This window comes from Falco rusticolus, chromosome 8, assembly GCF_015220075.1.
Source record: "Falco rusticolus isolate bFalRus1 chromosome 8, bFalRus1.pri, whole genome shotgun sequence".
Classification (NCBI taxonomy): domain Eukaryota; kingdom Metazoa; phylum Chordata; class Aves; order Falconiformes; family Falconidae; genus Falco; species Falco rusticolus.
The window spans coordinates 50,539,693-50,564,102 of record NC_051194.1 but is presented as its reverse complement, the minus strand read 5'-3'; the positions used below and the strand labels follow the sequence as shown (position 1 = coordinate 50,564,102).

Genomic DNA, 24,410 nt, shown 5'->3' with positions numbered 1-24,410 from the left:
TGACACATGAACATGGAGTAAGGCAAAGCTCTGCTAATAAAAAGGCTTTCACAGCATTTCAGTCCTTGCTCATAAGTAAAGTTAAAATTTATGGCTTTTAAAATACTGGATCTGAGAGAGGTCAGGTTAAATGGCTGCTAGTAATAAAAGGAATCAATATGCCACAGCATCTAAAGCAGCCAGCGAACTAAATAAACACTTCATCCAAATCCACTTGGCCCTGAATTAAAAGAACATAAAATACTGTATTTATTTTGTTTGCCCTCCACCAGTCTGTGGTTTGCATCACTATATCCACTAGAATCCTACACAGAGCAAGCAAACATATGTTGGCCAAGTAGCAATTAAACTGTATGTCAAGGCTAGGAGCAATTAACTGGGCATTAACCTTATCAGGGAACCACTTCTGGATTAGCCAACTACAAACAGGCAAACATCTCAGTCTGGGAAGATTCTGCAACGTGTATTTACAAAAGCTTCAGAGGACTCAGACTTTCTGTCTCAGGCACATACAGAGTAAATGAGCCATTTCCAACAACAAACCTTTACTCATAAACCCCGAACAAAACCAGAATCACCTTTTCCAGTGATCAGTGTGCCCTATTAGCAAAGAAACGCAGGACAATTTGTTCCTTGCAGCACTTTAAAAAAAAGCAGACCAAAAGTACTCAACTCACACCTTTTGCTCCTAACCTACACTTCGTTAAGTTTACAGATTGATTTCCATAAGTTATGAAACCCCATTTTTTTTTTCTATTTGTACATATTTAAATAGAAAGTGCACAGGTTTTATTTTCAGTTTAAGAAATTAATGCATATTCTTCTTGATTTTGCCAGAAAATAACCTGTAAAAAAGGTGCATATACACCTGTAATCAATCTATCAATACATGCACACAGAGGCCATTCACAAAGGCATGCATATTTTTGAAATTGCTTTGTTTGAGAGTTTAATAACATTTGTCTTGAAACAATTCTGAAAAGTTGATGTCAAAATCCAACTCTTGAATGGGAATATGCCAAATTCTGTCAAACCTACTATTAACTACAAGAAGCATTTATTTGGCAAGCTTTGATGCAAAAACCCTACAGAATTTGAAAGGATTATGTAGGTTTTCAGCAAAAGTCCTCAGCAAAGGCTCTTCTATATTTCCTAGTGAGATTTTTAAGATCATTTGAATGCTTAAAAATTTGATAACAGCATTTTATTATAGACTTGTCACATCTGAATCCATTGTTACAGTATATATTGGGTCTTTAATCTAGCTTTATTTTACATGCTTTAATTTCCCTACCTCCCCATCCCTTAAACTATGCTCTGTACTGAAACTTCTTTGGTGTCATTCCAGAGATGAGGATTGTTTTTGGAAAAAAGAAAACCAACCAAACAAAACCCCTCAAAGAATATACCTCCCTCTTGCCATATCTGAATAATTGAGGAGTGGGAAAACTATATTCTTCCAGCCAGGTAATATTATTATTTATTTATTTACCCCCTTTCCACCAATAACTTGAAAAGGAGTGAAAGGAAACCTTTCAAGCTTTATGTGCAAGTAAGATGTGAACTAGGTCCTTTGCTACAGCTTTTAGGGAAGGAAAGTTTAATCTTCATGTCTAGGTTATTTCCTCTAACATTAGTTGGATCTGGGTAAACTTGGCAGCAAACTTGTACCTAAAGTAGAGGAACAGAAATACATATGCACTCGTGTAAGTACATGAGCATACAATGATGTTCCATGTGCACATTTTCAGCAAGGACAGTGATCCCATCTATCAACACACCAGAAGCTAGAAAGGAATATTCCATACATGCCCCTCAGCCTACGTGTTTCAGTTGCAGAGTTTAATAAGAAACTCAAGAAGGCAGAGGGTCACGTCAGCAGAGAAAACGTAAGTAAAATAAAGACTTCAGTATTGAGAACAATTATTTTGTAGGTCTTAAAACATGGAAAATATTTTCATTACTTTCTTCCACAAAACTGAATCCTTAGAAAAATCACAGGCAATTCATGGCACAAATGGCAAGGAATTTTCCTTGTGAACAGCTGCCGCAAAGGATTTTGCTAAACTGTTCTGTATGTGCAAAGACTCACACCCAATGACATCTGGCTGTCTTCTGGGTTTTTAACAGACGTGATTCACAACTGAGTTACAATCCCAGCCTTGCTTAAAAAGAAAGTAAAAATACTACTTTAGTTATACTGGTTAGCTCTGAGACCTGGTCTATACGATTCACTGCTTTACACTTTACACTTGTTTGGGCGCGTATAGTACAACCCTTCCTTAAGACATTTACAGCTCCCTTGCTAGACATATCATGATGTGTTGTTTTAATGAAAAGTTTAAAAAAACCGAAACAACTGGCAAGGATGTGAACAAGATATCACAGAAAGCTGGTTTCACAAACCTGTATTTTTGGAAAACTTGTTACATTCTTAGACGTTTACCAAATGTGGACCTAGCTTTCAATACCCGCCATGGAATAGGGAACCTCCCCAGATCTCTTGTTTCCCCTGCAGCAATTTTTAGTATCCTAAAGTTGTTACTCTATTTACCGAGTTATAGGATCTTTCCAGTATGCAGTTTTGCATCGCTACAATATATTTAAATGGCAAATTAGAAAACCTACTGGAATTGTTGCATGGAATGACTTAGAATGTGATTTAACTGTAGTAGCAAATGAATAGAAACTTCTCTTGATTTTTTTTAATCCGTTTTTCTTGCCTATGTGCAAATGACATTACCTTGTTCCCTTTCACTTGCCCAATAAACGAGCAGATACAAATATGCTCCCAAACATAATATGGTACCAGACCGCAGAAATGTAGGGTCAAAGAAGCAAAGGTCATTCCAATTCTTCTTGGTGACATCCCTTATCAACCAATGGGGACATTTCTGGAGAACCTAGTCAAATCCTAAATTATGATCTAAATTTCCAAATATATCCAGTATTAACAGGATGGTAAGCAGCAGGTACAGTGATTCTGCAACCAAGATAACTTGATACAGGTTAAGCACAATCAAATGACATCTTAATATGGACAAATCCAAGGTGGCTTGTCTTTGAAAAATAAAGGTTTCTTCTAAGTTGGGCTCAATGTTGTTGGAAAACACATGGTTCTGGCTCAGTGGCTTCACAGAGTCTTGAAGCATGGACCAGAGTCCAGCTACAATTAGATCATGATGCACTTGGATAATCAGACTTTTAATCACCTGTACAGTACCATGTATCAGGTGCAATACTCAGTGCCCAATTTGATCCATTTCAGCTACACATGGTGGTTGCATCCTTGGATGAAATTTCAAAATCTGGGATTAAAGGCAACTTTTCTGCAAGAACAGGCAGTTATTTCAAAGAGACAGCAATCCAATCAAAATAAATCAGTACAATGAAACATCCTAAATTAATACTAAAATGCAATCTTTGGCTGAAACAGGGTCCTAAAGCAACTGATAGGACTTTTAGGACTCTTACTATAAGATCAAAGCCTAAGTGTGCTCAGAGTAAAAGGGACTCTAGAACTGGAACAGGTAGGTTCATTTTCAGTCTGGCTCAAGCCTGGGGACCAAATCCTCAGCTGGAGTAAATCAACAGTTTTCCACTGCCTGCCAGCTGAGTATCTGTATTTTGATCACTGTACTCTATTGGCACTATACTTTGCCATTACACATACCGGTCCACAGTGTCAGACAACATTAACTCATTTTATGTTGTTACAGCACAAGTGTCAGATGTTAGTAAGTTCAGCCTGTGATAGATTCAAAGTAGTGATTTCTAGGTGAAAAAAAGCTCTTTATTATTACAGCAATCCAGAGACCGTATTAAGTTACCCCCCAGTCCTGCTAAAGGGTAAGAAGAAATGAATGTGTTTATATACTTTTCAGTAAGAATCTGTTTACTCTTTCAAAGCTCTGTTTTTACTTGAAGGAATCAAAGGTCTGGGAAGTAAATAGCTTTAGAAATATAAACAATACAAAGATGCATCATCATAGATTATCAATAGTTTTGAAATATTACTTCACACTTTGAGCACATCATCATGTGAGGTTTCTGAGGCAAAAGCATCTCTGCTAACTGCAGCTTACAAGGGTAGTTTGTTGCAGTGTTTCCCCCTGTCCAGATTTAAAAAAAAAAAAAATATATTTTGGAAGCCACTTATCTACAGTAAAATTTCACTGTACTCTTTAACTAGTTCTATGGCATTTAAAAAAGAAATTAACAAGTAGTTACATATTTTTAAAAGAACACTTTCAAGTAGTGTGTTTTGATTTGGTTTTTTTCTTATTTTAAGTAACAGTTTCCTGTTACATAGATGTAACCCATCCAAAATATGCTGGACAATGCTAACTTCTGAAATACTAATCTGCAGATCCTTAATTACAGTTTAGGTTTTGCTTGAGACTGACAACTGACCTTAGTAGGGTCTGACCTCTAGCCAGAACACCTTCAGGGAGACTAGATAATTATATTAATGAGCAAAGCAGGAGTTACTGTTGATCATCAACCAACCAGGAAATGAAGCTGTGTACAAAGAAATGCTGTCAGATATACAGCACAACTAAATAAAAGGAAAATGTATTCTTGTTAACTCTTTTCTGTTACGCTAATTTGAGAGTTAGCAGGTATAAAGTTTTCAAATTTTAACATGATACTGCAAATGACATACTGCTGTTTAATACCCTGAATCATTTGCAAGCATAAACGTCTTCCTTTCCGGTAATCTCATTTTGAATTTTCTATTTGGCTTATTTAATAGTAAAAGGATAGAGCATCAATCTTTTTTTGCCCTCAAAACTCAGATACTGTCCATAAACACAGTTTACTCACACATGCAGGCAAATATATTTGGCTACCTATACACAGTCATACAACAAAGAGGTATAAAACTTCATTCTTTGCAATCATGTCGCTTCTCAGCTGCATTTCTAATTTCTAAATGCTATGACAATATAAAAATTAGGTACTACTACTTCCATTACCAGCCCTTCAATAGATTTTTAAAACTAAATAACAAGTATCACTAATCTTGAAATTATAAGCTTTTGCTCCACCTACAATAACAGCCAGCCTCATAAACATTAAGAAGAAATGTACACAAACATTTTGAATAATTTGAAGGATATTAAGTTGCTCTGCCACATTTTGTTTAGCAATATCAGAGCATCTTATTTTGCTTTTTTACAGTGGTTAGTGCTGCATTTAACTTTTTCAAGTTGACCAACTGTATAAATAGCTTTCATGTTCAATGATTACAAAAAATTCCTGGCTTCAGTACGATTATACTAACTTTTTGTTTCTTCTGTATCAAAAGTGAACACTTGCATCTGTATTCTGCATTGCATCCTGTTTTTTGTCAAATATTTTTGCCTTCTTTAGTCTTCCTCTGACTGTGGGCCAGTATTTTCTTCACAGTTAAGAGGGAAATTTGGTTAATCTGTGAAATGCATGCCATTCAATTTCCTCAAGAAGATAATGCAAAACAAGCCATAACGTGGCTGGGTATAGACTTGTGACAATCAATTACTTCAATACTTACATAATAAAATTTATATAATAAAAGTTCATGCATATTATCATGCGGTTAATCAGAGCTGCTTGGCAGCTTCTTCCCTCAACCTTTAACGAGTATATCAATCCTTATATTGGACAGTGATACGTACTATGGAATTTACTTCAAGAGCAGAAAACTAAAATCAGATTTTGAAACATTGGGGTTAATGTTCATAGAATAAAAAAACGTGATGGCTCTTCTACCATGTGCTTAATTGGCCCCCCTGTGAAAAAGCAGTCCCACAGGAAGAAGCAGGAAGCTACTAGTTGGGTTCATATTTTGCTGTAAGAGAAAAAGAAAGTAACGGGCAATCAGTCATAATTTCTCTTCAGAGCAACAACCCTGATAAACATTTTTGTGAATAATTTTTTCTGATGTGGTTACTAAGTGTTTACATGTGTTCAAAGGGAAGCATGAAAACTCTAGAGAAGTGAAATCTATTGAAGATTAGCAGATACATAGAAACTGTTCTTGCCTTCGCTCTTTAAATTCCTGAATATTTGAAGGCAAGGAGAGCTCTTGGAGACACAAGGTATAAACTTGTCATATCTTTGTATTTCTTATTAGGCATTAGCATTTGGTGGTCTCAGAAAGAGGACAGAGGCTATATAGACTTTTTGTCTGATCCAGTATGACCAGTGTTACCTTCTTGGGATGTGGTACAGATGAAAGGTGTACAGAACAACAAACAAAAAACCAAAATAAATATGACACTGTTTCCTGTTCCTATCAGTTCTTTATTACTTGCATTATGAAAGTGCAAAGAACCTCCCTAATCACGGGCTAAAACCCCACTGCACTTGTAATCAAATAGAATAATACTTGGTACCTCTACTAATTTTTCATCAAACCTACCTGTATTTCTGCGATATCGGCTCTCTTTTGAATGGCAGGACTACAGATCTCTGTTTCTGCAGTAATTTATTTATGATTTGTCAACACTTTGTAAAGTACAGTTCATCTCCTGCTATATTCCTTTTATGCACCTATGCCTCAAGTGTTTTCTATTTTAAACATAAAACCCAGATGTTTTGGCACAATATTAATTTACTCAGATTTCACATTCAGATGAACTTTAATTTTTAAGTACAGTATTTCAAATGAATATCGCATGCACCGGCCCATAACAGAGCTAATAACAAGTTCCTTCCTCATCTTTTAAAGACTACATTAGTGGTTCATTTCTTCTGAACAGCAATCTAGAAAAGCTAAACACAGAATTTCCTCATGTTCTCTTAAACTGGTTTTGCTATTTGTTTATTTCAAGTCAGTTCTGACAGAACAGTCTCTTCTTGCTTAGATGCTGTTTCACAGAATGGGTTAATTTTTCTCAAAATAGATTATAAAACTCCCCCAACAACTCTTAAATCTGTTTTAGTGCAGAAGCCCTCTGATTTGGAGTTGGTGCTTTGTAGCAGCTTTAGCACAGTTTTATTGCTGACTCTTGTTCTTCAGATGTTTGTGCTTTTAACTCTTAAAGAAGACAAATTATATTCCTCTATGGTAAAGCACATTACAAACATACTACCCTTCTAGTTCATTCAGTTTGATCTAAACCAGCTATTCTGAGTAAGAGCTAATATTTACATTATCTTATACCATATGACTTAGTTTTTAATCACTAGGTTTTCTTAGTCTGATTAAGCAATTAAACTGTTGAACTGAAAACTACAGGCAATTAATTTATGTGAAGGTCCTAAGAAATGCTGTTTGAAGTTTAGCAACAATCCTCTACCAAAGATAAGAAACACATGAAAGATCAAATTGCAAAAGCGTATTTTAGTATTAGCCCTTTTAGTATTGTTGGCCTTTTTGTTGTTTATTGATTCTATTTACTCCAGCAGTCATTCCTGGTTTCCATTTTCAAAAAATCACTAACAAAATGGGCTCTCTGTTCTGCTAATGCAAATTACAGTGCAAGTGAAGACTCTTCATACGCTGTAAGTGTAACTTATCATTAAACTGGGAGAAGAATTAACTGCCTCGGCTTCTTTAGCTATAGAAACTTCCTTAAAAATGTCTAAGTTCCCTTCTTCTTTCAGTTTGGATCATAAAGTATTTGGTCTAACAAGACAGAAGATAGAAGGAAAGAGGTGGAGCTTTTAATGCCAAGTCACATAGGTCTGAAAGAAGTTACTGTTGCAGAAACACTGTCACTGAGGTTTGAGGAACACTGAAATGAGCAGTACTACCTGCAAGGTAAATGCTTAAAACATACAATGGCAGAGTTCACTCTATATTTGATCATTTTACTGTTTCTTTTGCTCTAGGTCAGTATCAGAAGATTCTTGCATCTCCAGTTGACGAGAAGTACTAAACATAAAAAAGGGTGTCAGAACATCACCAAGATGGCCCTTAAAAAAACCCAAACAACAACCTACAAAGAAGTCCCAAGAAAACCCATGGGAAGAGGGTTGTGTTGATCTGCATATACGATGCTGAGAAGCTGGGTTTTTTTTCATCAAATGGTGGTTACGTGAACGTGTTATTTTGGTTTGAATCAAAGTATATCAAGTATATACCCACATCCCTTATCACTAAATATTCACTAGCTACCTTTACTTTCTACGATGCTTTGGTGTCTTGCTGGGTGAAGGAGCAGTATGAAAGGCAGGTAAGCTAATCACAGACACATACTGCTGTGCTGACTGGTGAGTGCTCAGGTCAGAATTTTAAAAGATTCCTTGTGGGCACTTCCATGAGGGGAAAAAGGGTAGGAAAGGAAGAGGGAAACCAGGCAACCAGAGTCCATATAGGGATAGGGGTTTAAAAAATATTAAGTACTTGCTCTCAGAAAATGAATGCCTTAAGGTTTCAGCTTCAATCTTGTGCCCCATAACTCATGACCCCCCATTTTATGCATAATATATGAAATATTTAATCTTTTTACACTACCACTCTATATTGCTCCAAATCCAGAGATTTAGGCCCAGCACTTGCTACTTACAGTCAAAAGTGATTCTTTAAAGCATATGTGGTTTATGGACTGACTACAGCAGGATCTTCCCACATAGTGTTTGCTGTATTAATAAAGAAGCATTTTTATTTGTTTACACATACAGTAATACTGTATCTACTACATACTAAATAAAAAGCATAATTTATTTGCATTTTCTTGTCTGATTCTCTGAAAAGGCTCATAAAATTTTAACGAAAGTGGTTAAAGCAACAAACAATGTATCAAAATTATATGCAAAAAATGACCTTAAAAGAATACTATTAACATTGCAAAGTAAAGTGCTTAGGCTTGGAGAATGCCACAGCAGAGGTGTCCATTATTAACTTATCTCTCTTTATGCACCCATTGTAATAGACCTTCATTTTACATCCAAAATACATTATGACAATTTTATTTACAAAACTCCAGCTTCCCTCTTTCAGGAAAGATCTACAAATATTTTCTTCCACGTGTACAACAATTACCCTCCTTTCCTAACACACACGTTAGTATCTGCTCTGAATCAGCTTTAAACAGTCTTCAATGCATCTTTCTCTGAAATATCTTAATAGTAACATTTTTTTAACAAACACTAATGACATCATTTTAAGATAAACATGTACTATCTGTGTCACAGAGACAAGGAACTAAAACAGAAGGTGAAGATCAATTCAGGTTCCCACCTCTTGTGCATACCTAACATCCAGCTCACAGCACTGGGCTCCCAGCACTATTGTCACCAACTCTGGTTGCAGCCTGAATACATTCAGCACTTCTGCAAACCAGCACACATGCAGGTGTCAGGCACCGACAACGTGAAGAATGCTGTCTCACTGCATGCGGTTCAAAGACACATCCCTGCCCCCAGCTATTCTGAGGTATAGGCAGAGCTAGAAAATAATTTTTAGCAGCACTGAATGGGTAGCAAACAGATGATATTTCTTTTTCCCTGAAATCATCTACACATGATCACATCCTCCAACTGGAATAAACCAAGCAGCTACACACCTTACACCTTCAATAGTAAATGAGGTGATGGTTGGGCCTTACACAACAGCAAGATCCCTCTTGTGCTCTGAAAGTCTTTGGGAAGAATTAGGTTTTGATTATATAGTCTCACACCATCAGCATTCTCAAAAAGGGTCTGAGTTGGCTTTGCAGACATCCTTACAGCTAGTGTTGCCTACTCCAGACACCTCAAACCTTTAAACTTACATTCTTTTAAGCCGGTATATACAGTTTCCTAGGTGTGGGGTTTTGGTGAGGGTCTTTTTCAGTCTGTTTTAAAGAAAACCAGAGTTTTCTTTACTGCAAGGCTGGCTGTCACCCTTTTCTTTCCCATGTGTTTTCCAGATCCACTGTTCCAGAACAAGACAAGCTAGTCTCCCCCTCTGTCACTTACATCACCCTTTCCCACACTGCATCTTCTCACCTAACCACATGCCCGATCTCCCTTTTTTCCCCCATCCCCAGCATCCTCTTCTAGCTGCTCCCCGCCCCCACTAGGCCTGCTATCTTCCAAGCCTCTAGCCATAAATTCTTACTTTGTCCTCTCCTAAACAAAAACAAATATCAGAGTTATTTTAGGTGACAGTAAAAGAACAACCTCTGTCAAAAAAGCAAATAAAGCCCCAGTTTCAATTGACACTTGAATGGAAAGTTTTACTTCAAACAGCTCCAGTTTCACAGAATCTGTAATGGGATGTGTCACACATGACACTTAACAGGTGATAACAGCAACTACTGCACACTACACCAATACCTTATACACAAAAAGAGAAAAGAAAATGCAAACCATGGGTAAAGGAGAGCAAAGGTTTTTCCCGAGACTTAATGACTTACCCATACAGAATGGCTGTACAGATACCCACTACAGGATGGCAGAAAAAGAATGACTGTAAGAAATAATTTATTTTTTTTTTTATATATGTATTTGCTCTTTTAGTATAAACTCAGACTGAGACTTATTCTTTGTAGCTATTTTTTGATGCACATTTCGGTAATAAGCACCAAGCTATTTGATGCAATGGCTGACAAAATTTCATCCTGCATGTCATACACATTTACGTATCTTTAAAATTAAAACCAGTATGCCATTTTTTAGACTAGAATTAAATTCTATAAGCATCAATTGAACAATTTTGTCTTTTTGTTTTCAGAATTAGGCATCTGAGCAGATTATAAAGCAATAAAAAAAGAGTCATCTGACTAACTATACTGTACTGGATTTCTCTTTTAGAACATCTCTGTTTGTCAATATCAGTATTACAACTGGCAACCAAAAAACCAACCCCTTTTTTGAACACAGGAATTTATGCCAACTGCAGATAGCAACAAAAAATTGTAATTACATGAAAAACCCAAACAAATCGATGCCAGATCCTCTGTTCTAGTCCTGCTGCACAGACAGGCTTGAAAACTGCCATTGCAAGTTGACTTTTTTGTTTGCAACCTTTGTATGTGCAATCATCCTTCAGTAACAAATGCAAACTTGTAGTGCCAAGTTCTAGTTCCGTGCTGTTTGTACCTCAGTTTGCCAGGTCCTGACCACAGCACTGGAAGGGAACTGATCCCTATTTAAGCTTTCAGTGCAGCAGTCAGGGACTTGCTGCTATTATGGCACCAAGGAAACTCTCATTCTGAAATTGGGCAAACTGTAGAATTAGGGTCTGCCTCTCTCCAGTGAATTCCCTGCTTTGCCCTGAACCCATTATTCACACTAGACAAAACGGCTCCTTCCTACTCCCTTCAGTCTGTGAACTTAGCAAGCAAGCAACCTCAGAACAGAAGGAGATGGTCTCACAGAAAAAGAAAACCACCGGTACTGAAACATACTGTACAAAGCAACTGTCCCCAGGATGTGACTGTGCCCTGCATGCTCTCCTGCCCATGGTGGACAGAGGGGAACCATAAGCAAAACAGTAGGCAGAAGGCTCTGCATGAACTGGTACCAGAATGGCCAAAAAACCTCAATGAAATAAAGATTATGTAAATATAACTGTACTAAGTCTGCTAACGTCCTTGAAAATCTGGAGGTGAAGCTTGTAGGTCACAGATTTGCTCCCCTCCCAGACAGATATCCAATCCACAAAGGCTTCTTTTGGATATAGTCAGCTTGAAGACGAGGGAAAGAATAAAGAAAGTATTTTTACAACAGAAGGTGAATAACTAAAAGGGCAGGAATCAGTTACAGATTAGCCTCAGTATAGGTGTCAGACTACTTGGGGCGGGGTGGTGTTCTGTGTGGGAATATCAGCATTTAAGTGTCTTTAAAAAAACCCAAACAAACATAAATAAATTTGGTCTTTTAACAATAGGGTTCTTCTGTGCGCTCACAGGGTTAAGATACCAATCATTATGTTTATTACTTGTAGATAAAACCAAAATGATTGGCAACTACATCACCCCATGCAAGACTAAATCAAAGCCAATGAGAAATTTCATCTATCAAGACATTAGGCAGAGGAAAGTGTAAACACTAGAGAAGCTGGTATGTTTTGAAAGGGCAGCATGGTGCCGTTGCCTGAGGTAGGAGGAAAGTACTCGCTGATAGTCGATGGTAATTCATGGAAGAGCTTTCTACTCTTCTATGAAATGCTTTCTATGTGGGTTGCCACTGCTATGTACAGAAAAACCCTGCCGCTCTGCTCTTAGGTCAGAAAAAAAGGATTTTAGTAGGATACTTAATTAGGAATGATGTTCTGGGTACTTTTGGAGCACTTTGTAGCTAAGTGGTGAGTAGCATTGCTGTATTGAAGGACCTAGTAAAAATAATGCTGTTTCATAAGACATACAAATAGCAATGTAATTCTTTTCTTAAAAGTTAATTTCTGAACCATATTGCTCTGCACAGCTTTTATTACACAAAGATATGCATTAATAAATAGCACCAGCAATCCATTTTATATAATAAAGCCTTATTTCAAATGTTATGGAAGGCAAACACTGTACAAGAAACCATTTCGGAAGTGAGCTGGACTAGAAATATCAATTACTGGCAGCTACCTTCAAAATCCTTCTCAATGACACGGCAACACGATGGAACTTCAAAATAAAAAATGAAGGAGAAGAATCACTGTAAGTGGAGAATTATAAATTCTTCCATGTCTATATTCAAGCCTCAGCAGGTAATGCAACTGGCAAATACACAGTATTACAAAATTTGAAAACCCCCACAAAACCTAACAAACAAAAACTCAAACAAAACCACAACAGTTACATCTTCACTGGGGCTACATAATCTTTAACTTCGTCAACTAGTTTAAAAAAAGAAAAGTGTCCTCTTCCACTCTTCAGCCAGTAGCTCATTCAGTTCAATGCTTTTCTTTCTACATCTCATACTTCATACTCCAAAATATAAGTTAGAGGGCCAGATGTATTATCTGGGAAGTTTTCCAAATTCATTAACTCCTTGGCACCAATGACTCCAGGATACCCACTGCCAGCACTGAATATTATTCCCAGCAAAAAACCAGCTCCTGGAGGGAAAGGATTAATAAAATGAAGCATTTGGCAGTGGCTGTTGGTCTCTTTGGTCATAACAAGCAACTAAAGGAACCACAGTAGTTGCCAACACTGACCACAGCCAACTTTTCAGTACCTAGTACTCTGAAGGTCTTTCCTGAACATCTGCAGATCATTCACCACAAAGCTTGACAAACGCATAGGTACTGCTTGAAGGAACACAAACCCAGTAGAGAAAAGGCTGGCAGGAAGGCTGTGACTCCAGTGCTATCTGGAGGGTGGTAAACGTTACCCAGGGGTGTTAAAATTGCATTGCTGCTTTCTCCTCAACTACAGCAGATGTGGTCTGAGGCAACTAATTTTGCTTTCTGAAATGGATGCAGCCTGGCTGTCACCAACTAAAGGGCTGATGACTGAAGAGCCTTACAAGGCTCTAGAAATGCAGGAGACCTGATGGATCCACTTGCTGTTTTCAGCTTTCTTCTTAGGGCTGAAGGGGAGTTCCATGAAGAAAACCAGCTTACTATCAGTCATGCAGGCACTTCCATGAGCCATCTGTTTAAGCTTCTCTGGTGATGGTGCCATCTGATGTAAAGATTAGCATACAGGCAGAGGTCCCCAGGATTTCAAACATTAAAAGTTGTTTTGCTGGCTGCTGTGCCTTACTTTGAATCTTCCAATAAAAAGCAAATCAGGTTCTTTCCATTCTTCAAACTTCACACTTTCTGTTTCTTATTCTTTGATTAGAGTTAATGCCAGCTTTCTTGTTTTTAGCCGTCTCCAATGATTTCAAATTTAGTGATGATTCTTAGAGGCAGTGATATTCCAGGATCCAGAGATGCCAAGATCTCAAGTATTAATAACCACTTCTGCAGAACTGAAGTATTTATTTTCCTGTGTGAAATTCTGCACTAACCCAGTTACACTGCTTCTGCTTTTGGAGAACGCTTTATTTCTGCCTGACAGAGCACTCCTCATATAGACATGCCCACCATTTACAAGCCATCCTACCCTCATGTCAGAAACAACCTGGACTACAAGGCAGTAGGAAGCTCCAACTCAAAGCAGAAACTTTCAGCAAAGACATGAAATGCGGCAGGCTCAGCACAGACAGTCACAGGGAAAATTATCACCAGGTCTCAGGAAAAGAACGCATGCCCCAAACTGCCTACAACTGATAACTCATACCAGCACCGTACCATCTTCTAGAGAGAGTATTTCAGCACGCAACAGATACAGACTTCTGCAGGCACACCTCTCCTTTAGTCTACTGCAAGCTGACACAGACAATGTATTTACCACAGAAAGATGGCCACTTATTTAAAGCACCATCAGGCCTTATGGTAAGTGGATACATTCTTTACAACTATTAAAAAGTCTGCACTTAATTTCATACTACTTAAACATTCTGGTTTTTTTAATACTCTCTTGACTTGCTTCACTGAATTCTGCACAGAACAATATTCAGCACTACTGACCAGGGGGAGAAATAGCAACTATGAAGTATGAACACCAAAATACACCCCCCCTTCAGCCTCAGTTAATGTAACAATATGCCCAGAACCACTTCCAGGATTTAAAAGAACAGTAAAAAAAAAAAAAAGGAGGTAGAAGGAATATGAATGTATAAGTACCTTGGCTGGAAAAAAATTCTTCTGTGTTGAATTTATTTTTTTTTTCGTCCTAGTCACTTCCCCCACTTCTGTATCCTAAGGAAGCTATAACATTGGGTAACTACTGAGCATGAAATTTCCCAGGTCACATTAAACAAAGTTCCTGCCCCTTTCTCTGCTCGTGGAGTGAAGAATACTCCCCAAGGAAAAAGGCTGTTAGTTTGCAATCCCTGGATGCCAACAATTCATACTGGGCAACACATAATTCCCATATTGCTGAGATATGACGGAAAATAAGTAAACCCTTCATCTCTATTGTTTAGTTTTGAAGACTGCAGTTTGGTTACGTGCCAGACCAGGTGGTCGTCTCTGAGAAAAGGCCATCGTTACTGCCACGCGGACTTTCCACTCCAAGTTTACCCACATGTAAAAACGAGGGATTCCTGACACCCAGAATCACTCTCCAGCATCTTGCTCTAATAAACCTAATGTCACAGCTTTAGCAGGCATTTCCTTAGCTATGCATTCACAGGAGTGCTCTGAATAGTTCCTATCTGCAGGAGCTCTTATTTCATGGGGGTCAAATGGAAATATCTATATTTGGTACACTTTTAGGGCACAAGCTTCCTTCACAGACAACAGGAATTTCGGGTAAGATATACGTGCACCTTTGTTCTTGAAGTGGGAATACAGAAAGGGTTTTGCTGTTGAAGCTAGGGTTGTTTTACTACACTGTTGTAGTACAGAAAATTCACATTTGCTGGGTGAGACAGAGCGAAATGAAAGCTTCTGCTCGACGTATGCTTTTACAGGGTCATTTGTTCTCTGGTTCAGTAGCTTTCTGTGATCAGCTGGATTGAAAGAAACCCTACCCAGTCCCTGTGGTTCTCCAGGAAAATTGTCCTTTCTGTCTGAGCTGCCTGTTCACTCCATCTGGCACTTAGGAAAGCTTCTCCTTGCTTGTCAGACTCAGCTGCTCAATCTTCTCTCACTCCTTAGGACAGGACCAGACCCAGAGTGTAGCAGTCCGAACAAAGCTAAAAGATAGCCATAGCCCCTTTACAGCAAGTAACATCACACAGTCAAAAATACACAAACCCAAGTTTCACTAGCATTAAACAAAACTCTCCGAAACTCACTTTCAGTTTAGTCTTCAGGACAAGACATAAAGACTCAAATTTGCTCCCCCCTACTGCCTGCCTTTCAGCACAAAGACATATCTGAAGATCTGCAAATCTTCTTTCATCCACGCTTTCCCCCTCAGATGTGCCTGTCTACCCCCTCCACCCCAGTCAACTTCCTTCAGCTCAGGCTGATCCCAGGATCAAAAACTGTCAGTTACAAAATCATTCTTCTCTTCCTCTGAACTTCCTTTCTCTTGCTCCCTTGGCTAAACCAGAAAAATACTATTCTTTTTTGTAGAATTATTTTTCTGCTAGGTTAGCTCCCCGCAACAGCTCATTATAAGAACAATAATGCTGGCATAGAGAGAAAAGGGGCAGAAACATGGGGCTAGGCATTTATGAATACAAGGGTATCACGGGATCCTCTTCAGGAGACAGGAAAACATTAAATCAACTATGCTATAAAACCTCAATCGCAGACCCTTGAATTTGCATCCGCGCTGCAGTTGGTCTACATTCAGCTCTGCTCTAGATGCTAAATCTCACACAAGAACACTGAGGGAAACTGGTTTCTCCTGCAAGTTTGTTATTGTTCTCAGCAGATCAGATCTATTCACTTTAATGACTGTAGTTCAAAGACAGATCTATGGACACTGCTCTCCCATATCTTAATACAATGGACACTAAGAGCCAGTCACAGAATACAAAGAATTCACAAAATCAAAGTGAAGAAGTGATTTAAGAAAATATTCTTGCAATTTAAGGATGAGACAGCAGGGATGTTCTTCTTCAGTTTGCAGAGGCTTATTGCCATTTTTTATTTCTTGCTCCTGCCACTGGGAAAGTAATTTTATCCATTGCAAGTAAAAGAGTCTTTGAAGAAATAATAATTTTAAAAAACCAATGTAAGTTTGATATGTGAATTTAATAAGGATATGGTTTGACATGGCAGGTAAGGTGATTTAATATACAGCTGCACCTCAAAGCCGCGGTTCTCACATGCATCCACTTGCCAAGTTTCCCTTCTACTGGGCATGCAAGCTTGTCTCTCAAATGAGTGGTTCAAGGAAAAAGCGCCCAGCACTACTCACTGTTGTCAGTCTTGTTTTAGTTTTAGGCTGGTTGAGCTCTCGACCATCTCACCAGTTAAGCTGTGGGACTGGAGTAAAACTAGTAATGGGAACCAGACAGCTGCGGGTAGGAGGTGCAGTGACTAAGACTGCCTTTTTGACAACAAGCTTTTAGATCAACATCGTAACATAAAACTGCACCATCAAGTGAGGGATTTTTATCAACAGATGAATTTCTCAGGACCCCACAAAAAGGGGGTCACAACAATCATCACCACACAGCTAATAAAGTCTTCAAAAACAAGGAAAAAAAAGCTGTCAAAGGAATAGTTACAGCTGGTGAGTTACTGGGGGCATAAAATTACTCAGAGTAAAAATGAGAGCTTTTTTCCCCTCCGTAGACATGAACCATCTAACTAGGTTATCCACAGAGGACCTTAACAGCCACATAGGCCTGGCAGGCAAGGGGGACTATGAAGACCACCAGCCTGGCATTCAAAAAAGATTTTGACCACACTGCTTTTCACTCAGATTCAACAATACAGCAAATTCTGTTAATTTAGAATAATTGTTTGAAGCACTGGAACTGACAACTGTCCAGCCTTCCTTTTCCTGAGTCAGCGAATAAAATCAAACTTCTCATGCAGAAATACATACAATTTGATGGGGGGTGGGGGCGCATGCCGGGGAGGGGGATATATTACTGTATCAGTCACATTTTTAATAGCCTCTTAAAAATAATCAGTATCTGGAACTATCCAGCTTAAGCTTCTCTTGCTCAAAAACATACTAGAACTTGACAAGAGTTCTAATTTTGTTTACACCTTGTTTCATTACACTTTCCCATCTCTGACAAGTTAAAATACATGAAGTTCCAACAGAAAAAGGAAAGTTTTTCCAACTAAACGTTCTTTATACTTCATGCTCTAAATAAGAGATGAAATTAGAAGAGCATTTTTCTCAACACTAATTCGGTAAGGGTTAGCTCATGAAAGTTGGAGGCTCGAGATTTATTCCTACAGACTTGCAGATTTTGACCACTAAGACACAAAAACCCCTGCACCTCAGCAGTTCAATATTGTGCTGTCCTGTCCCACAGACTTGGTCACAGCATAGTTTTAGTTCTTTTGCAACAACACAGTGTTAAACAAGCCCCCCACCCCCCCAGCTCTAACCAATGTAGATGGTTAGAATGATCTGTAACACGGAAATGTTACACATTTAAAAAGAATACAAAACAAAAATCTTTAAAAAATAATGTCTATTAAAAGGGGTAATAAAGCCATAATGGCATAGAATACTAAGTAAATTAATGTACCATCTTAGCTGCACTAAATAAGCTGTGTTTGAAGATAAGAGAAAACTAAGAGTAGGCAGAGATTCAATGAAAGCTAAGCATTTTAACTTTTGGACTAGAAATCCTTATAAACTCCAACAATATCATAGATGGAATACAACATCTTTGACTTTAGACCTCACCAGACAGACATAAGTCTAGAAGAAAACATTAACTCTGTCAGTGACCTTGCAAGAAAAAGCAATCTTATTTTATGTTTCTTAGCTACATGAATTGATTCAGATTCTCAGATGACAATTTTTTGGAGCTATATGGTCAAACGAACCCTTGGCTTGGAGAATCAAAATCAAAGTTGATGATGATGATAATCATAGCACTACCATCACAAGAAAGGAAGCATCCAGGCACAGAAACCCAAAGTGAAGGTAACAGTTAAAGAATGAAAATCTTGCAGAAATATTCCCAGCAATAAAGCATCAAACTTAACCCATAGCCTAACAATTCAAAGCTTAAAGAGGCACAGGTTATGGGTAATATGGTGAACTGAGGCATCATAGGAAGATACTTGCATTTGTTTTTGTGCCAAACTGAAACAGCACCAAGCACCACACTGGCTGAACGAAGGGGGGAAAAAAAATAAATCACATAGCACAGCTTCTAGTGCCGCCACAGTTTGCTCGCCTCCATTACCCAATCCATGACAGATAGGTTAGGTTGGGCTACATTGGTATTGCAAAGGTACGCTGCAGTCTGCAAAGGAGGCAATTCCTCTTCGCACTTGCAAGAATGATTGACGCAGCCAAGTATTACACTCTTATTATGAAAGAGAAATAAAATGAACTAAAATAAATCTTTGTTTCTCCTCTCACAGATGCAGAGACAAGCGTCAGATTCTATATGCCACATGCTTTCAGTCAGATAGCGGCAAGGTCCTTGTTTGGACAGGCACTTCTCTTGCATATGCCAGGCTGCTGAGCCATTTACATGAGTCTTTTCTACCGTGGATCTAGTTGCTACATAAATCCTTATGAACTCAGTACTAAGCACAATACCTGCTTTGTAAAGCTCAGCTTTATTGATGTCTACAGCAGTTTGTTTAATAAAGTTACAAGATCTGGCAAGAAGAGAACACCATTGCCCTACACACTTCTTTGACATGACTGTTACCTGCAGATCAAAAGCAAAACAGAAGCCAAACTTGCTACAATGGCACTGGTCTCAAACAAGCCTAGCAGCATCTGCTAAGCTTTCTGCAGTCCTTCCTAACACCCCTATTAACCCCCAAAATCCTCGATTCAAAGAAAGCCTTTTGTGCTACATAAGCATGCATAAACCACTGGCTTTTGCTGGTGGTCCAACAGCTCAGCCTTTGCATGATTCCTCCGGTTAAAAAGAAAAACTCAAAATTCAACACACTGGGTTCTGCCTGCACCACACCCTACTTTGTCCCTGCAAGAAACTAAGGTTATGTTTACATTTGCAAGTTTAGCAGTGCCTGGGCACACCCGAGTTTACTAGAATGTAATCAACTACGCCGTAAGTGTTACAACAGCTCTTCTGCTCTCACCAACACTTGCTAGAAATGGTTCAGGAGTTAGGCACAGCTTCCAGACGCAACCATCTTAGGCCATCTTAAAAGAGAGGCTCAGAGCACGGATGGGGATCATCCTGGGCTGCTCAGCCTTAAAGCCAAAGGGGACATTTGGCTTACACTTGTATAGATGTAACCTTAGCATCTCATACACCAGGGGTCCTCAAACTTTGTGACCAGGGGGCTGGCCCGCGGATGCAGTGGCGGGCAGTCATCTGCGGCTGCTTGGTTTCCCCCCCAACCCCCAGCGGGGGGGAGGGGCAGGGGGGATCTGTAAATACTGGGGGCCAGACTGAGGACCCTGGGGGGCTGTATGTGGCCCGCGGCCCATAGTTTAAGGACCCCTGTCATAGACTTATTTCACCTACCAATGCCAACTATAGCTTTCACAGCAGGCTGGAGAGCCTCTCCTGAAGGTAACAATGAAGCTTAATCTGTTACACTTTCCATACCTTATTCCAGTGGGTCATATAAAATCTACCAATAAACCTAACTTTTCAACTACTCCTGTGCCCTAAACCATGACCTTAACCCTCATCCTAGCCTTGACAAAACCTCAGTAAAATTGATTTAATGCAGAATATATCCTGGCATTAAAGGATGCTGAGATACACCAAGACCTTTACCCTACTTTACTCCAAACTACTTCCAGTCCCAACCTGAATCCCAGTTTAACCACAACTCAGTTACTCATACACAAAGCAGTACAGACTGGAGGTCTATGAGACATGTCAGCACTCAGACCTCATAAAACCCCTGACCTTGCAGGAGCTAGCTGTACCACCTACTTCTTCAGGCATTCTTTCCCAAAACAGTAATCCTACCCACAGGCTGAACAGTAACCTAGTACCCACACTGTCAGCAAAGTTAACAGTAAGGGGGAGAACTTGACCAGAAGCATCTTTCAGCCTCTCCCAATGGGACATTTCCTACTCAGGTCCTAACCCTATCTCTTGCCACATAGCAGGAATCCAAATTCAGCTTGCTAACAGAGCCACCCCTGTATCGTTCAATCTTGCCAGCACTAACCCATAGCCCAGTCACAAGTTCCTCACACAGCAGCCAGCAAGAAAATACGATTTTCAAGTCATCTTGTCTCAAAACTGTCTTGAAACACAACCCCAGCCAAAAGCATAGCCTAGTGACATTAAAATAAAAATAGGAAAGCTTTTTTGCCCATTTTGCTAATTAATATGTCAGAGCTCATAAAGACTCATCAGCTTTTCTCCAGCACTGCATCATCTGAAAAAGCTGTGTCAGCAGAGACCTCAGCAGACAGTCAATACATACTAAAAGTGTTCTAAGCAGTAAATCAGAACACAAAAAAAAAAAAAATCAGAAAAAATAAAAATACCTGCAAAGAATTCAGTACTTGATTTTAGTAATTGATATAAATCTTGTTATATTTGATGTACAACAGTCTTGCCATTCCTTATGAATAGTTTCCTCCTAGCTATCCTGGAATCACTTTTCTAAAAAAGCTAGGAGTTCACAAAAGACTGAGCTAAAGTTTGCTGATTTTTCATCTTTGTGAATTTTTAGGGATCTTCCTTGCTTTACAGTAGAGGTACCACTTGCTGCTCCTCATTCTCACTGTTGAAATTTGAGTTTAGGAAATGCGGACAGACCATTGCCGAGCACACAAGAAGGTTAGAGGGAACAAAATCCTCCTCAGAGGATTCAGAGAAGATGCCTTATACACACACACACACTCTCTGAAGTCTGGCCTTTTCTGGAAAAAGCCAAGTAGGCTGCATCACTACAGCACTCCAGTGCTTCTGCCAATGGTATTGTGGAAAACATTTGCAATACCCGGAACACCTGTAAGCACTGCAGGAGTCTTCCATTCGGCAGCATGGAGGCCAGGCCAGCTACGAAAACCAGAATTCACAGATGCATTTCTGAGAGGGTGAAATACAGGAACAAGTCTCCAGTCATCTTCCCATTGAACATGCTTACAAGCTCAGGATGTGTCCAGACATGCTTCTAAAAATAAAATCTACTTCTTAAGGAACACAAAAAAAGAACTGCTGTTTGTGGGTGCAATATATAAAAAGACAGATGGGGCTACAGCTACAGATCCTTCTAACGCCTTGGTCTTCTGCAGAATTGTGATAACGCTTTTTGAAATGAATACACTCTACTAACTGCTGCTGCTGCTCAGTAACATGCAATATGTGAGGGATACAGTAGCTATACCAAAATCTGAGACTAAATTGCTTGACGAGCCACTGCCCCAGAAGGAAGAGAAAGGATTTTCCTGAGAGAATTACTCAACTACATATTTCATAGAACAAGTCGTGTTGAAGGAAAGAAGGGATAATTGCATTGATTGTTAGTAGGTGATAATTAATTCTGTAGAGAAATATGTTTAATTTCCTGAAGTCTAGAATAGGATGGAAACTCATTCTGTAATGAGAAAATAACGGTGTTTTGCTCCCAGAGCAAGAAGCTGCAATATCTCCCCCTTAGCGTGGTCTTAGAAAAGGTACCAATAGGGAAGTCAGCACAATGAACGATGTGAAAACAAGAGTTCTGTGACGTGACTGAATGCCAGCAAAATGCATATACGATTTATAATTTCACAAAGCATACAGTAAAAAGGGACCAGAGAAAAACACCACCATGTTCTTGAACAAACCTTTAAAACAAATATTTGAATGGAACAATGAGAAAGTTGAAATGTCTCCTTACGAAGGGTTAGGAAATGGAACACAGAGAGGGGAGAAACATTTTTCAACAGTAACTGAGCAGTATTTACAGTGGACAGAACCAAGAAAAATCATTTACACTCCAACCTTCTCAGAAGTTACATAGCTCGTTTTATTCTGAAAGGGGGGGGGGGGGGGGAAGGAAACAACTTGTAGGATCTTTTTATCTGTTGGCTACTGATTTTAGTCTATGTAAAAAGAATTTAAGTACATGTAAGAGGTCTATGAAGGGTAAGTAAAGCAAACAAGCCAAAGTTCAATAAGCATGGGTCCACATTTTCATATAAAATTTGTAGGTGTCTTCAGATAGAAAACTTGTCAAAGCCATGGTTTTCAAGAACCCGGAGAACTGTGCAGAAGAAAGATCAAATGCTCCTAAAAGTGGTATTATAAAGCTTACTGTACTTATAACAACTGATTGCCTAAGAATTACAATCTCACCAGGTTTTCCCTCCAACATTCTTCCATAGCTGGGAATTCCACTGATCTTTGGAAAACTGCATGACGTTGCAATGTTTATAGTAACTCTTCTGCACAGGAAAAACCCCAACAGCAACACCCCTAGCTTCTTCAAGTTGACAAGATAATTTCTTTGAAGCTTTCACATTCCCAAAACACAAAGTTGAAAGTTTTTTTTTTTTCCCCAGGAGTGATAATGTTACAAGACTTATGAACTACCCCCTGATTCAGAAAGAGAATCCAAGAAGTTCACAGACATAGGAAAGATGCCAGAGAAATTTTAAAAGAATTTGTCTACTAAGTTCAGGAAAAGGTCTTCAGATAAAGAAAATCCACACAAGAGAACTAAAGGAGGACACTCAGTTGCACAGAGAAGGAATACCATAAACAATCAGGAATCTCATAGCTGACCTTCCTTTACACGAATTCAGCTTTTTAGTTCTATCAAAGGAGTGGAAAAAGGCAACGTACAATCACGTTACAAAGGGGTAGCCTAAAACTTCAGGGTTTTCCAATAGCAGAAGAGAATGCCAAGTAACAAATAACAAAAACTTCTAGAAAGTTTAAGGTTTCTTATGTCAGCTTGTGAAAAAATTACAGTCTTATGAGACATTTCCTTGAAAGTTCTTTTGATATAAGAACTGCAAGCTGTACAGTACCATGCTATGGTTCATGGACTTATTAAGTAGGTACAGTAATGACAGCAGTATGGACTAATTTCTTTTTGTTACTACAGCCTTAAAAGTTTAAGAAACAACAAATTATTTCTACTGCACAAGCACAATGAAGGAAAAAGCTCTGACATTCTTTTTTTAATCTGTAGAGGGTTTTTTTTAGTGTTACCTTCAATATTCCTGGTAATAGAAGTGAAACTCAGAGTAAGGAGAAAAAACAAATTATTTATATTTTTCAATACATATATTAAGTCTCCACACTCCGTAAGATATGTTGCACTTGCCCTTATTTGAAAGGGCATCATCTTCCGTGTGTAACACCCACACTGAAAAATAGTTACAGCCCTTCCTGCAAATGACTCAGCTACATACACTGCCTGGCAAAGAACAATCCCTAATTCATCACTGTACAACCTGGAGTCAGTGCATACAAAGTAATGCCTTAATTTGCAACTCTTTCAGTCACTGCAGCTTCTGTAAGCTGATTTCATTTACTGCCCATACTACTTGCAAGTTGCTGATTTTTCCTCCAAAATAGGAAAACAGCTTACCCGATTTGTGTCCGGCCAACAAACCAACTTTGCTTTCATCTGCCACTGGAGGGGAAAAAAAAAAAAAAAAAAAAAAAAGACACAAAGATCAGAAACTTATTTAAATTCACAAGCCTTTGAAACACTGTCAAATTATTTCAGACACATAGTATCCTAAATCTTTAAATTATAATTGTTTGTAAAAAGCCTTTTTTTTCCTAATCCACCTGGGGTGCTTCAAAGTCCAAATATCTGAATCAAAGCCCACTGAAACCAATAAAAGGACTACCAGCAGTCCTTGTGGGTTACAGATCAGGACCTCAGCACTTACACACGCAGAACCGAGTTGCCAGAAAAGCAATTGCATTTGTAAATAACTCATCTTGCC

At 38.7% G+C, this 24,410-nt stretch overlaps 1 protein-coding gene across 1 annotated transcript in view; it reads right to left on the bottom strand.

The window, feature by feature from the left end:
• The window catches only part of PARD3B (par-3 family cell polarity regulator beta), a 413,185-nt gene that overhangs the window by 151,216 nt on the left and 237,559 nt on the right, over positions 1 to 24,410 (bottom strand). Inside the window, exon 16 of the mRNA XM_037397959.1 lies at positions 24,044 to 24,088. Within this exon, the coding sequence (XP_037253856.1) occupies positions 24,044 to 24,088 (45 nt within the window). The remainder of the gene's footprint in view (positions 1 to 24,043; positions 24,089 to 24,410) is intronic.